The sequence below is a fragment of the Canis lupus genome, chromosome 10 (genome assembly GCF_003254725.2).
Source record: "Canis lupus dingo isolate Sandy chromosome 10, ASM325472v2, whole genome shotgun sequence".
NCBI classification, from domain to species: Eukaryota; Metazoa; Chordata; class Mammalia; order Carnivora; family Canidae; genus Canis; species Canis lupus.
Genome location: NC_064252.1, coordinates 45874783 through 45887716, shown reverse-complemented (window position 1 = coordinate 45887716; position 12934 = coordinate 45874783). Strand labels below are relative to the sequence as shown.

Sequence of the window (12934 nt, the reverse complement as noted above, 5' to 3'; positions counted from 1 at the left end):
GGAAAATCAATGAAACCCAAAGCTGGTTCTCTGAGATCAATAAAATTGATAAACCTGTGACCCAACTGACCTGACTGAAGAAGACACACAAATGACCAATATCAGAATGAGAAAGAGGTCATCATCACTGATCCAACAGATATTAAAAAGATAAAAAAGGAATATTATGAACAAACATATACCAATAAATTTGCCAACTTAGGTGAAATGGACACAAACAGAGCTCACTCAGAAGAAACATAATATAAATTAGCCACGTAACTAATTTTAACAATTGGATTTGGAGTGAAAAATCTTCCCATAAGGAAAAAAAAAAAAAATCTTCCCATAAGGAAACTCAAGGCCCAGGTGGCTCCACTGGCTAATTTTATTTTACTTTTTATTTTTTAATTTTTTAATTTTTTTTATTTATTTATGATAGTCACAGAGAGAGAGAGAGAGGCAGAGACACAGGCAGAGGGAGAAGCAGGCTCCATGCACCAGGAGCCCGATGTGGGATTCGATCCCAGGTCTCCAGGATCGCGCCCTGAGCCAAAGGCAGGCGCCAAACACTGCGCCACCCAGGGATCCCTTTATTTTACTTTTTAAAGATTTTATTTATTTACTTGAGAGAGGGAGAGAGCACACACGAGAGGGGCAGGGGCACAGGGAGAAGCAGATTGCTGCTAAGCCTGACATGGGGCTTGATCCCAGGACCCTGCATGACCTGAGCTGAAGGCAGACACTTAATCAACTGAGCCACCCAGGTGCCCCTCCACTGGATAACTTTACCAAACATTTAAGGAAGCATTAATACCAGTTTTACATAAACTCTTCCAGAATACTGTAGAGTAAATACTTCCTAACACATTCTATGAAGCCAGTATTACTCTGAGACCAAAACCAGAAAGAGAAAACTATAGACTAATATCCTTTGTGAACATAATGTCAACAAAAATTCACCAGATTGAAACCAATACATATAAAATTAATACATCATGATCAAGTAGGATTTATTCCAGAATGTGAGGATGAATAAACAAACATTCAAAAATCAGTCAGTGTAATTCACCATATTAGGGGGCTGAAAAAGAAAAACCACATAAACATCTCAAAATCCAACATCCATTCCGGATAAAAATTCTCAGCAAAGTAGGGATTTATCAAGGTCAGGGTACAAGTTCAATATGCAAAAATCAATTATATATCAGTACACTATCAACAATTTGAAAATGAAATTAAGAAAACAATTCATTTTACAATAGCATCAAAAAGAATAAAATACTTAGGAATAAATTTAGCAAAAGAATCCCAAGATTTGTACACTAAAATATCAAAAGAAACTAAAGGAAACCTAAATAAATGGAAAGATATCCGATGTACGTGGATACATTCGGATTCTGGAGATCTTAATATTGTGAAGCATGCCAATTTGCTCCAAATTGATCTATAGATTCAGTGCAATCCAATAAAAATTCAGGCAGATTTTTTTTTTTGGTAGAAAATGACAAGCTCATTTTAAAATTTATATGAAAATGCAAAGGACCTAGAATAGCCAAAACAAATTTATTAAGAAAGAAGAACGAAGCTGAAGGATTTTTAAAAAAAGATTTATTCACTTATTTCAGGGAGAGAACAAGAGAGACAGAGTGTGAGAGAGAGCAAGCACATGTGCATGTGCATGCAAGAATGGGGAGGAGGGACAGAGGGAGAGAGAAAATCCCAAGCAAACTCTGCACTGAGCATGGAGCCTGAAGTGGGGCTGGATCCCACAACCTGGAGATCATGACCTGAGCCAAAATCAAGAGCTGGATGTTGAACTGACTTGAGCCATCCAGGTGCCCCACAAAGTTGAAAGATTTAAACTATGATTTTAAGACTTACAAAGTTAAAGTAATCAATATGGGGTGGATAAAATTAGACATATAAATCAATGAAACAGCCTAGAGTCCAGAAATAGACCCACACATATATGATCAATTGATTTCTGATAAAGGTACAAAGTAATTCAATTCAGTAAGGATAATCTATCTTTCTTTCTTTCTTTCCTTCTTTCTTTCCTTCCTTCCTTCCTTCCTTCCTTCCTTCCTTCCTTCCTTCCTTCCTTCCTTCCTTCCTTCCTTCTTTCTTTCTTTCTTTCTTTCTTTCTTTCTTTCTTTCTTTCTTTCTTTCTTTCTTTCTTTCTTTCTTTCTTCTTTTAGGATAATCTTTTCAACAAATGTGTTGGAACAACTGGATAGCCATATGTAAAGAAATTAACAACCTATGTCATTGATAAAAATTAACTCGAAATGGACCACTGACATAAAAATGTAAAGCTAATTATAAATTATAAAACTTATTTTAATTATAAAAGTTGTAAGTTATAAAACTCAATTATGAAATTTCTAGAAAAAAACAAGAAAGATCTCAGGTCTCTTAAATATGACACTAAAAGCACCAACTATGGGATCCCTGGGTGGCGCAGCAGTTTGGCGCCTGCCTTTGGCCCAGGGCGCGATCCTGGAGACCCGGGATCGAATCCCACATCGGGCTCCCGGTGCATGGAGCCTGCTTCTCCCTCTGCCTGTGTCTCTGCCTCTCTCTCTCTCTCTCTGTGTGTGTGACTATCATAAATAAATAAAAATAAAAAAAAATAAAAAAAATAAAAGCACCAACTATAAAATATCAATAGTGGTGCCTGGCTGGCTCAGTTGGAAGAATATGCAACTTTGATCTTAGAGTCACGAGTTTGAGCCCCACATTGGGTGCAGAGATTGCTAAAGAAAAAATGAATGTAAAATAACCTTAAACATACACTTACCATATGACCCAGCCTATCCACTCACTGATATTTACCCCAAGGGGAAAGAAAGCAGATGTGTACACAAAGACCCGCATAAGAATACTTATAGCAGATTTTCATATCTCCCAAACTAAGAACAAAACAAAATAAAACCCAAAATGTCCATTAGTAGAGCTAGGATATCCATATAATGAAATAGTACTCAGCTATGGAAAAGAATAAAGTACTGTTACACACAACATTGATAGATTTCAAAATAATTATCCTGAGTGAAAGAAGCTGGACCAAAAAAAAGAGTACCTGCTATGTAATTCCATTTATATAAAGTTCTAGAGAATGCAAACTATAGTGACATTTGTAGTGATCTGCAGTGACAGAAAGTATATTAGTGGTTCCTTTCAGACAAAAGGGGAAGGAGAGATTAATTATAAAGAGGTACAAGAAAACTTTGAGGGCAATGGTCATTATCTTGATGACGACAGTTTTATGAATATACATATAAGTCAAGTGTATAAATTGCATGCTTTAAATGTGTACAGTTTAATGTATGTCAATTATACACTTTAGTAAAACTTAAAAAAAAAAGATGAACTAAATGTAAATATAAGTGTTAATGATTTCTTTTTGCACTTGATGGCTCATCCTACCTCAAGGGTCTTCCATACTGGAGACCCCTGGTCTAGAAAATCCTGCCTGACTTGCTTTATGTAGACTGTGGCCTTTTCTGACTCCCAGGGGATAGAGCTGGGAAAGTCCTAGATTAACTCTCCACTGGAGATAACTTCAGATGAATATCAAAGTGTGTCAGAAAAAATATGGTGTAAATAAATCGATAAACACAGAAACATGTATTATATTGATAATATGTATGTATCAATATGTATATGTATTATGTGGATTTTGCTTCTGGAAATAGTCACAAGAAATAATGACTCTGAATAATGACTACTTGGAGAGAGAAAGTGGCCATGGGAATGGCTGGGCAGGAAGGCTTTCACTTTTCATTTTGCAACTGTCTCTAGTATTTGATTTTTCTGCACTTGATACATAGAATACTCTAAGATAATACAACAGGAGTTACCTAGCTAGTGAGGTTATTGGTCGTTGTTTTATTCTTTAAAGATTTTTTAAAAAGATTTTATTTATTTATTCATATAGAGACAGAGAGAGAGAGAGAGAGAGAGAGAGAGAGAGAGAGGGGCAGAGACACAGGCAGAGGGAGAAGCAGGCTCCATGCCAGGAGCCAGACGTGGGACTCGATCCCAGGTCTCCAGGATCACACCTCAGGCTGCAGGTGGCACTAAACTGCTGCGCCACTGGGGCTGCCCGGTCACTGTTTTATTCTTTTTACAAGAAGCAACCTTATAAAATGTTTTCTGAGAGGGAATAAGGAAGGAGAGTAGAGAGGAGGGAGACAAAATACAAGTGAGAAAACAAAGTGACAGAAAAGAAAGTGACCCACAAAACAGGGGCCTGTCCCAGAGACCCCCAAAGCCCCAATGACTATAATACTACAGACTCAGGGACGAAGGGAAAAAGCATGGTGACCACGTGAGGAAGAACAAAGTGTCCAAAGATACTGCTCACAAAAATGAAACTAATTTTTCTGAGAACTAAATTTCTTACCCACTTAAAAAATATCCAAAGAATGTATTGGCCAGAGTCTTTTTGTTATATTCTTTCCCTCCTACACAAATATTATAGAAGCTGGTAGGGAATGGAATGGGTAGGTAAGAATGAACAACACTGTCTTAGAGGTTAACAGAACAGAACCTACGCATGTTTTACTCCTTCTCTAAAGTGTTTCAATCTCATTGATAGAGCTCCTTTTCTCCAAGCCTGCTGCCTACTCAGTGTGCTTGGCAGAGTTACTAGCCAGTCCTACATTGGCACGGCCAAAGTATGTTTGTTAAAGAAACATGAGGTCATTTCTTTCAAGCAATTAGTTGCACAAGAACATGTTTGCTTTCAAAACCAAATTCTGCCATTAAAAAAACGATTAGAGCTAATAAACGAGTTCAGCAAGGTTGCAGAATGCAAGGTCTGTATACAAAAATCTGCTCTCTTTCTACACACCAGCAAGGAACAATCTAAAAGAAAATGAAAAAAAAAAAAAACAAAAAAAAACAAACCCACAAACCAATTCCATTTATAACAGCATCAAAAATAAGAAAATACTAGAAATAAATTTAACAAAATAAGTATAATACCTACACACTGAAAACCATAAAATATTGTTAAATAAATTAAAGAAGATCTAAGTAAATGGAAAGACATCCCATATTCATGGATTGGAAGACTCAATATTATTAAGATGGTGGTAATACTCAAAGTTATCTATAGAGTCAACACAATCACTATTAAAACCCCTGTTGTTTTTGCAGAGGGTGACAAGCCATCTTAAAAATTTTTTTAAATTTTTATTTATTTACGATAGTCATCACAGAGAGAGAGAGAGAGAGAGAGAGGCAGAGACACAGGCAGAGGGAGAAGCAGGCTCCATGCACCGGGAACCCGACGTGGGACTCAATCCTGGGTCTCCAGGATCGCACCCTGGGCCAAAGGCAGGCGCTAAACTGCTGCGCCACCCAGGGATCCCAAGCCATCTTAAAATTAACATGGAATTACAAGAGACTCAGAATAGCCAAAATAATTTTGAAAAGAGCAAAGCTGGAAGACTCACATTCCCAATTTCAAAACTGCAGGCTTCAGTGATAAAAAATTTGGGGTACTGGGCATCTGAGTAACTCAGTTGGTTAAGCATCCAACTCAATTTTGGCTCAGGTCGTGATCTCAGGGTGGTGAGATTGTGCCCCATGTTGGGCTCCATACCCATGGAGCCTGCTTAAGATTCTTAAGATTCTCTCTCTCTCTCTCTCCCTCTCCCTTGCCCCTCTCATCCCAGCTCATGCCCTTTCTCTCTCAAAAAAAAAAACCCCAAACTAAAAAACAACACAAAAGAATTTGGGATTCTGGCATAAAGATACATAAATCAATGGAAGAGAACTGAGAATCCAGAAATAAACTCATAACCTATGATCAATTGATTTTCAGCATGAGTGCCAACTCATTGGAGGAAGAATAGTCTTCAACAAATATTGGTTTTCACTAATTGGATATCCACATGCACAAAAGAATAAAGCCGGACTCCTATCACACCATATTAAAAAAAAAAAACTCAAAATGGATCAAAGAGCTAAATGCAAGAGCTAAAACTATAAAACTTTCAGAAGGGAAGATTAGGGAAAATATTCATGACCTTGGACTAGGAAATAGTGTCTTGTTTGACACCAAAAGCACAGGCAACAATAGAAAAAAAAAAGATAAATCAGACTTTATTAAAATTTAAACTTATGCATCAGGGGCACCCAGTGTGGAGCCTACTGAAAAACAAAACAAAAAAACAACAACCCCTGTGCATCAAAGTCCGCCATCAAGAGAGTGAAAAGATAAGCCACAGAATGGGAGAAAATATCTGCAAATCACACATCTGGTAAGGGTCTAGTATCCACAGTATATGAAGAACCCAACAACCTAATAAAAAAATGGGCAAAGCACTTGAATAGATGTCTCCCCAAAGAAGACAGACAAATGGCCACTAAGTACATGAACAGATGCTGAACATCCTTAGTCATTACAGAAATGTAAATCCAAACCACTAGATACCACTTAACACCCACTAGTTTGGCTATTAAAAGATGGACAATAACAAATGTTGGCAAGGGTGTGAAGAAACTGGAACCCTCATGTATTGCTGGTGGGAATATAAAGCCATTTCAGAAAATAGTTTGGCAGTCCTTCAAAAAATTAATCATACAGTCACCATATGACTGAACAATTTCACTTTTAAGCATACACCCAAGAGAAATGAAAACATATGTCCCCATAAATACTTGTGTGCAAGTGTTTGTAGTAGCATTATTTGCAATAGCCAAAAAATGTTAACAACCCAAGTGTCCATCAATGGATGAAGGAATAAAATATGGTATATCCATACAATGGAATATTATCCAGCCATAAAAAAGAATGGAGTACTAATACATGCTACAACGTGCATAAACCTTGCAAACATTATGTTAAGTGAAAGAAGTCAGATACAAAAGGTTGCATATTTTACAATTCCATTTATATGAAATATCCAGAATAAGCAAGTTCATTGGAGACAGAATGTGGATTAGGTGTTGCCAAGGCCTAGAAGGAGCCGGGTATGATGGGTATGAAGGTTTTTTTCTGGGGTGATAAAAATGTCCTAGAATTATTAGATAGTGGTGATGGTTGAGCAACCCTATGAATCATATTAAATCATACACTTTAGAAGGGTGAATTACACGGTATATGAATTACATCTAAACAAGGCCGATTCTTATGGGATGCCTGGGTGACTCAGTCAGTGAAGCGTCTGCCTTTGGCTCAGGTCATGAGCCCAGGGTCCTGGGATCAAGCCCCACATTGGGCTCTCTGCTCAGGCAGGAGCCTGCTTCTCCCTCACCCTGCGCCTGCTGCTCCCCCTGCTTGTGCTCTCTGTGTCAAATAAATAAAATCTTTTTAAAAAAATAAAATAAAAAAAAAATAAATAAAAATAAAAAAGAAAATAAACACCACCAATTCTGCCCCAGTCCTAATAAAGACTAATAAGGCTTCATTGTGCCTGCACTGGCCCCCACTGTCCTCCAAGGTCTGGCCCCGAACACCATTTGATCCCCTACTCTGCCCCCCTAAAGAAGTCCCTACTCTCCCATCCTCCTCTTTGTTCCCATGGCTCCCTGCTTCCCTTGTATCTCTTCACACCAAAACCTACCCCCAGGGCTGCAAACCAGTGGAGCTATATTCCATCTACAGTCGAATATAGCCTGCAGATGGGTTCACAGTGGGGGTTTGGTCTTTTAACTGAATTAGTTACCAAGAGGAGATGTCACATAAATGTTGGCATTCTGGCTAAGGCAGATTCTGCTGGCTGCTTATCCATCAGCCATGCTCCCTTTCTTCCCTGTTAAGGAAACCCTGGTTTTTGTCTGGGTGTCTGCTCAAGGAAAGTCCACCTTGGCAGATGAACCATGTCATCCCACTTATCTTTTCAGGGACTGGTCTGGGGTGGCTACTGGAGCAGTCAGAGCTCTGAGCCACAGGCTACAGAAAAGAGCTCTAGCTGTTTGAACAGAAAACAGTTTGTTATGTATCAGAAGCCAATTGACCCTAAAGTTCATGAAGGTTAAGCTCTGGGGCCCTGACGTGCACAGCCCACTGTGAAAGCTCTAGGTTAGACAGGGAAGCCAGGCTACAATCGGTGGGCATTTCTACACGAACATTTCTGGAAAATACCTTAAAGATATCCAGAAAAATAGAACCTGAACCTCCCAAGGTCCAGTATTTAGTATAATTTCTCTACTCATTCTAAATAAATGTTCACTTTCACATTTAATTTTCCATGTTAATGAATTAGAGGACCCAGATGTTATAATTATGGATAAGGATTTTAAAGCAGCTATTCTATCCTCAAAGTGGTAAATGAAAATATGCTTATATTAAATGAACAAATAAGAAATCCCAGTAGACAAACAGAAACTATTAAAAAAAATACAGAACTAACTGGAAATTCCAAAATTAAAAATTCAAATATCTGAAAGGATGCTGGAAGAGTGAGTGTCTAGGATTCTACCCTGAAGGGGTAGGATCATGAGGCTAAAAATTCTTCAAACATAGCCAGGGTGTTCAGAGGGTACCAGAGAGTCTGAAAACATGGCAAGTGTCCTCTAAAGCCTGTGACCCAGTTCTGTCTAATGAAACAAAATGGAAAGAGTGTCCTGATTAAAAGAGAGAAAAGTACGAGAAGGAATGACCTCGTCTCTTCCACCCTTTTTTCTGCCTTGAACTGCTGTATCATGAGAGCATATGATGCTTGGAGCTATGGTAGTCATTCTGCAACATTGAGTAGTAGTAGTGAGAAGGGAGACACCAAAGCTAAACCAGGGCCCTGATACTGTAGATCTGTTGAACATACCATAGAAACCCCCCCCACACCCTTTGGATTTGTTGTCATGTGAGATAAACTTCACTTAACTGAGTACTAATTCTCTTAATTGTTACTTATAGTCAAAGTACACATCCTAACTAAAACATAGCTTCTCTCGAAAATGGAGAGATCTGGCAAGACCAGACCTACTAGCCTTAGACAGGGCAAGAGCTCTCTAGTCTCGGATTCACTTGGTCCCCACATAGAAGTGAATTTGCAATCCCTGCCTTATACATCTTTTGAGAGATAAATCAACTGCCCTCTCCCCTACAAAGCACTCCCTGTCTCCAGCCTCCTCATACCCACAACCCCACCTGGCTAGAAGTAATCTCCCTCTCCTTAGAATTTCCCCAGTTTTGTAGCTGTGTCCATCTCCTATTTTAATTGTGCATTTCATCCCTTCCCACTTGGTTGTCAGCTTTCTGAGGGCAGGAACCACATCTTACTCATTTCTGTATCTCCCTCTGCCACCTAGTGAGGTACTGACTACAGGAAACACTCAATGTATGTTTTCTAAATAATGCATAAACATCCCCCTGAAATATTCGAATCTCCAAGTTCACCAAGGAGCTTTTAACTGGTGACCTGTGCTACTTGCTAATCTAGGAAAACAGTATCCACCATACCCTAAAACTCCAGTGACCCCCCCACCAAAAAAAACCAAACAAACAAAAAAAACCTCCAGTGACCCCTAGACCTGCACTCTGTTCAGTCCTCCACCCCAGTCACCCAGAGCGCACCTTAACGGTTTGCTCTGAAGCCTGGGCCCATCTCAGATCTCCTTTTAATTAAGAAACATGCTGGAATAAAGGTGATAGTGTAAAAGCCTTCCCAGGACAGAATGGGGAAAATGGCCTGTCACCACAAACTCCAGGAAAGGATAGAAATGTACACATACGCAAATCTCCCCATTTTACAAAAGAGAAAGGCAAGGCAACCTGAAAAGACAAACGCCAATCATAGCTCCAAATGGAAGGGAAGGCAGCTCCAGGTTCTGCCCCAGGGGACTGTGTCGCACAGAGGATCAAGACACTCAGAGCACCTCAAGTTGCTAACAAATCTGAGCAGCATTATTTCCTTTTATATCAATCCTGGATCTGACTTTTTTTTTTTTTAAGATTTTATTTATTTATTCATGAGAATACAGAGAGGAGAGAGATAGAGAGGTAGAGACACAGGCAGAGGGAGAAGCAGGCTCCATGCAGGGAGCCCGATATGGGACTGGATCCCGGGTCTCCAGGATCACGTCCCTGGCCATAGGTGGCGCTAAACTGCTGAGCCACCGGGTCTGCCCCAATCCTGGATCTAACTTAACCTTGCACATGCTTCTTGCACTGGTGGTCAATTTTTAGTTCCAGCTTTTGGTAGATTCTCTTCTGGTATCTAGTTCTTGTCTCTAAACTTGTTTTAAAGATTTTTATTTGACACAGAGAGAGAAAGCATAAGCAGAGGGAGAGGCAGGCAGAGGGAGAGGGGCAGGCTTTCTGCTGAGCAGGGAGGCTAATGTGGGGCTCAATCCCAGGACCCTGGGATCATGATCTAAGCTGAAGGCAGACGCCTAACCAGCTGAGCCACCCAGGCGACCCTGTTTGTTTTTAATTTTGGTAAAAAATACGTAACATAAAATTTTCCACTTTAACCATTTTGAAGTGCGCGGTTCAGTGGTGTTAAGTACACTCACGTTGTTGCGCAACCATCACTGCTGTCCACCTCCAGAACTTTCTCATCCTCCTTAAATGAAACTCTGTACCCATGAAACACTAACCCTCCATTGTCCCTTCCCCTTGGTCCTGGCCCCCACCATTCTACTTTCTGTCTCTATGAATTTGACACCTATAGGTACTTCACTTAAGTGGAAAGCATTTGTCCTTTTGTGGCTGGCTTATTCACTTGGCATAAACTTCTCAAATTTCATCCACGTTGCAGCATGTGTCAGAAACTCCTTCCTTTTAAACACTGAATAATATTCCACTGCATGTATATACCACATTTTGTTTATCCACTCACTTTTCAGTGACATTTGGATTACCTCCACCTTTTGGCTATTGTGACTAATACTACTGGGTGAACAAATATGTTTAAGTCCCTGCTTTCGATTCTATTGCGGACCTGGCCTTAAATTTTCCCCAAATCAGTCAAGATCCCAGCCTTGGGCTTGGAATTCTCTAGGCCAGTCTCTACTCCAATGGGAGACAAGGAGAAGCCTAAGCGGGATTCTCAGGTGATGCCATGAAAAACGCTCTGGAGTCAGAGCTGAACTGGCTAGAACTCTAGAGCAGGTTCCTGGCCCCTCCTGATGGGAGGGCAAATCAGGGACAATGTGGTAAGAAGCAAAGAAGAGTGGGACGTCCCCTCTGCCCCTGCAGGAGGAGACACATACCACTGCATGGAGGAGAAGAGGAGGACAAGGAAGGTCTCTGTTCCCCCAAAAGGGCAAACGTGCCACAGAGGAGGCTGCAGAGGCTCAAGAAAGGGCAGCTCAGGCTGCAGGGGCAGAGGTTATGAAAAGGATGGGGATGTCGGACTGCTGCTATTCAGAAGACCTCAGTTACAAGGTCCCAGCGTGCAGATGGGGGGGGTAGAAGGGGGGAGCAGGAGGAGTCTGGAATAGTCTCATTTGACAGATGGGCCCCAGCTCAGCCAACTCCTGAAGTACAAGAGGCACAAAAGCAGAAATCCAAAGGGTTGGTGGGGCAGAGGCTTAATGGTACATCCTGGGTCTGTAACTTTGGCCTTCTGAGCTACGTGCTTTCGTGTTTTAGTGGGTGGGCGGGCAGACTACAGCTGTGGACAAAGGTGGGGTCTGGACACCTGTGAATCCTTCCTTCCTGTCTGCCATAAGCATCTTTCCACTGGCTACATATTTTTTGGTGCCCAAGAGTCTGGGTTCAGGTACCAAATGAGGACAGCCTGGGAAGCATGCAACCACTAAAGGGAAATTGACTGCTCTGTGGATCTCTGAACATCCTCAAGTATAAAGATACTTAAATCACCCTTTCAACGTCAGGACCCAGGTATAGACTCAAGGCTCTCATTTTTACCCAGACCAAACTCGGGGGCGCCTCTGATGTCCTAGGAGCCAAGGGGGACTGCTGGTGGGGGCACAGTTTCAAGGCCCTCCCCCTTAGTGACTCCAACCCAAAGAGCTTCCCCAATTTGATGCAAAGGTTCCTGAAACCCTTCCAAGCAAACTGGAACTCTTGGGAAGAACTCAGAGGCAAGCTGTCTCCTTAAATCCAGAAAATTCGCCTTCCAGACTGTTCTGGGATCCCAAGAGTCTATGAGGTCAGCCTGAACTTGGCCATAGTAATATGGATCTGAAGCCAGATCAAGGTGCCAAGGAGCCTGTTGGCTCAGCTGTTTACTAATGCTGGAGCCAGAGCCAAAGATGGCCTGATGTCTCCCTGCCGTGGTGATGCAATGTCCCCACTAGCACCTTTCCAACATGCTGGGCTCCAGGCACTTGAGCTTGGGTACTGAGGGCTCAAATCTCCACCCTGCTCCCTAGTACTGACCAGTCTGATGGAAGAGCCCATCCATGCTGAGATCCCATAAGAGACCAAAGGCTCCTGAAGAAGTTTCTGGAGGCCATGTCAGCAGCTAAGAGGAGGAGAAAAAAAAAAAAAAAAGGCAGTTTAGGTTAGCTGGTATAATAGCAGTATAGTATAATGATAGTAAATCTTTATTATTGCATATTAAATAAATCCCATTTAACCTTCACAAGTCCACATGGTAGAAGGATATTGCCATTACTGACATTTTACAGGTGAGGAAGTCAAGGTCAGAAGGATCAAGAAACTTCCCCAGAGTAGCAAAGCCAGAATTCTATCTCAGGCCTATGTGACTTGAAATCTCTTACTCTGTCCACCTCCCTGTGTGAGAGTCTTGGTCCTTTTGCCCCTCACTACCTGTGGCCACAGCCATGCCTCTCCAGGGCAGAGGCCAGTGTAGGGAAGAGAGACAGCTCAAAAGCTGTAAGTACACTCAGCAGGACGATGAGGAACCAGCTACTCTCCATGATCCTTACATCATTTCCAGGTCACTGCTTTAACTTACAGTCATCTTAGACCACTGGCTCTGGGAAGGACATGGTACTGTGTACAGATCCTCAAACAACCTGGTGAGGGCTGAAGGTTACCCATCTGACTCAAACTCACTGG

At 41.2% G+C, this 12934-nt stretch overlaps 1 protein-coding gene across 5 annotated transcripts in view; it reads right to left on the bottom strand.

The window, feature by feature from the left end:
* Positions 1-12934, bottom strand: part of FAM178B (family with sequence similarity 178 member B) — a 109564-nt gene that overhangs the window by 57537 nt on the left and 39093 nt on the right. For all 5 annotated transcript variants that reach the window (XM_025464799.3, XM_025464803.3, XM_025464796.3 and 2 more), the window contains one exon: positions 12290-12374. In XM_025464799.3, the coding sequence (XP_025320584.3) occupies positions 12290-12374 (85 nt within the window). The remainder of the gene's footprint in view (positions 1-12289; positions 12375-12934) is intronic.